The 2,274-nt window shown below is 39.7% G+C and overlaps 1 protein-coding gene across 1 annotated transcript in view; it reads right to left on the bottom strand.

Annotated features, from left to right (window-relative positions):
• Positions 1 to 1,096: 1,096 nt before the first annotated feature.
• The window catches only part of LOC125484635 (phosphatidylinositol 4,5-bisphosphate 3-kinase catalytic subunit beta isoform-like), a gene marked incomplete at its 5' end in the record, with an annotated part of 26,673 nt that continues 25,495 nt past the window's right edge, over positions 1,097 to 2,274 (bottom strand). The window contains one exon of the mRNA XM_048604119.1: positions 1,097 to 1,116. Coding sequence (XP_048460076.1) covers positions 1,097 to 1,116 — 20 coding nt within the window. The remainder of the gene's footprint in view (positions 1,117 to 2,274) is intronic.

The raw sequence follows: 2,274 nt of genomic DNA, 5'->3' as shown, positions 1-2,274 counted from the left end.
TCTCTGCCAAGATTGTAGTTGAGCTACATCCATCTATATGTTAGACTGGAGAGATTGGTAAGAGTAGCCAATCCATGAAGTTAGAATTAAGATCAGTGGTAATGCTACTCATAGTCTAACACTCTGCTAACATTTGATGCTTAGACACTTAGAAGAATAACAAGTGTGCCTGGATTCAGTACCCAGCATGCTTGAAATAAACATTACATGTCTAGGTTATGCTGGTTAATTCAGACTTCCTGGAATTGATCAGAATTTTAGCTTGAAATTCCTGTGATCCTAATTCAAGAGGAGGACGTGTTGTGACATTGGTTGCAACAGAAGCAATGGGGAGGGGGGAGAAAAATGAAGAAAATATAAAATAAATGCATCCATGCATAACTGTCATTTTAAAATAAAATCACAGAACTCAATATCTTCAAAAGGACGGAGCAGAAATACTAAGGACAGAATTTTCAAATAACATCAGAAGTGGGAGTGGGTGCAGAGGAATGAAAAATTGGCATTGGGGTGTTTGGTATGTTTCCACTTTTGATCCATTTGGATAGAGGCAGGTTTGGGGTGAGTGAGCCAGTGGATACTTATTAAGGCAATTAAAGGGCCTATTTTAGGTTCCCTTGGGGCAACTGGAGTCCAGTGCTCCAATCTGTAATGCACTTTTCGGCAACTATCTGTTTCGTGAAATGGATGGTTCTTTACCCCTTGATGATCAGCCCACCCAACGCTCCACAAGCAACACACTGAGTTGGCTAATATTGTGGCATAGTCCTCTCTGTGGATATGCTTTCTCTTCACAATGACAATTCATTTAGCCTTAGCCACACTTGCTGTTTTCAAACAGGATGAATTATGCTCCTTTGGGCCCCTCCATCTTGATGTTTGCACCAAGTCAAGTCCTAATGCCATTATTACCTCCATTTAGTTTTGGTTGACTTGTTTCTCATTGCTGCACATTGCATCTTCTCTCTGGTGTGCTTTTTATTTGGAAGTTACCTGTGTTTGAGGTAGTGGAATGAAACATCTAGGCCACAAAAAGGTGCTGACTCCAGCATCGGCAGTTCTTACTATCACAAAAAGATTCTGTTGCTGCAAGTGGTTAAGATTGCACCATGTTGGCTAGAAGAGAATAGGTTAATTGTGATCAGCATCATATGTGAGATCAGCAAGATATAACCATAATTTTGAGCCCAGGCACATCATCAGATGTCTCTCGGAAGCCGGTCATGAAATTTTGAGGCCTTTAAACAAAATCTGCACCAGCAGTAGAATTTAACTGTGACAACACATCTGTTGATGTCAGGAATGTTTATATGTGTATCTTTTCAGAGATTTCACCTTCTTAAGGATTCCATGTGCTCTGTGTATACGGTGTTGTGACTCTGCTTGCCAGGTAGTCTGCTGTAGTTTGTAAGCAGGCGCACTTGCACACTCACCATTCTTAATGATCTAGGCAAATATGCACCCTATAACCACAGTAAACCAGTAAAATGCCATTTGTGGTCTCATTAACATTATAGGATCAAATTCAATGAAAATTTATATTGCATTTGATTTACACTCTGTAGGTTTGAATGTAGATCCCCATTCATCATCTGGTAAAATTGTTCTTTCCAACTCTAGCAACAATCCATTTGTATGAGAAAAAAAATCATTGCTAAAACAAGTACAATTCTTATGTTAAGTACAGTGTATATGGTAGAGCCAGAATAAATGCTTTTGAGTATTTGTGTTTCTTTTCAAACATTTACAGTACATGCTTACACATGGGACTTGATCCTGCAGTCCTTTATCTCTGGTGATCTGGTTCCAGTCAGCCGACTTTTGACTTTTTAGATACGTTTGGCCAAGATTAAATTTTGGAAGTGGTTGCTCATTTCACAGAATCAGGAACTCTCCATTCCTCTAGTTTTGGAATTGTCTGTTTTTTAATATGTCAACATTACACATTTACTATTTAAACCACCTTTTTAAAATTTTAGACAAAGATGTATCAGTGAGACTTGTGAATAGCACTCCTGCTTCAGAATCAGAAGTTCTTGGTTTCCATTCCTGATGCAGTATCAGCAATGCTCTGGGCCTGTTTCCAGAATGAGGAGGTCTGGACAGCATCCTCCGCTCCACAAACACCATTCAATATAGAATATCTGGGTCTTCCATTCTTTAGTTACTTACCAAGAGACAACAAGGTGTGGAGCTGGATGAACACTGCAGGCCAAGCAGCATCAGAGGAGCAGGAAAGCTGACGTTTCGGGTCTAGACCCTTCTTCAGAAAAT

Source organism: Rhincodon typus, chromosome 13 (assembly GCF_021869965.1).
Source record: "Rhincodon typus isolate 14 chromosome 13, sRhiTyp1.1, whole genome shotgun sequence".
NCBI classification, from domain to species: Eukaryota; Metazoa; Chordata; class Chondrichthyes; order Orectolobiformes; family Rhincodontidae; genus Rhincodon; species Rhincodon typus.
This window is presented reverse-complemented; position numbering and strand designations above follow the sequence as displayed.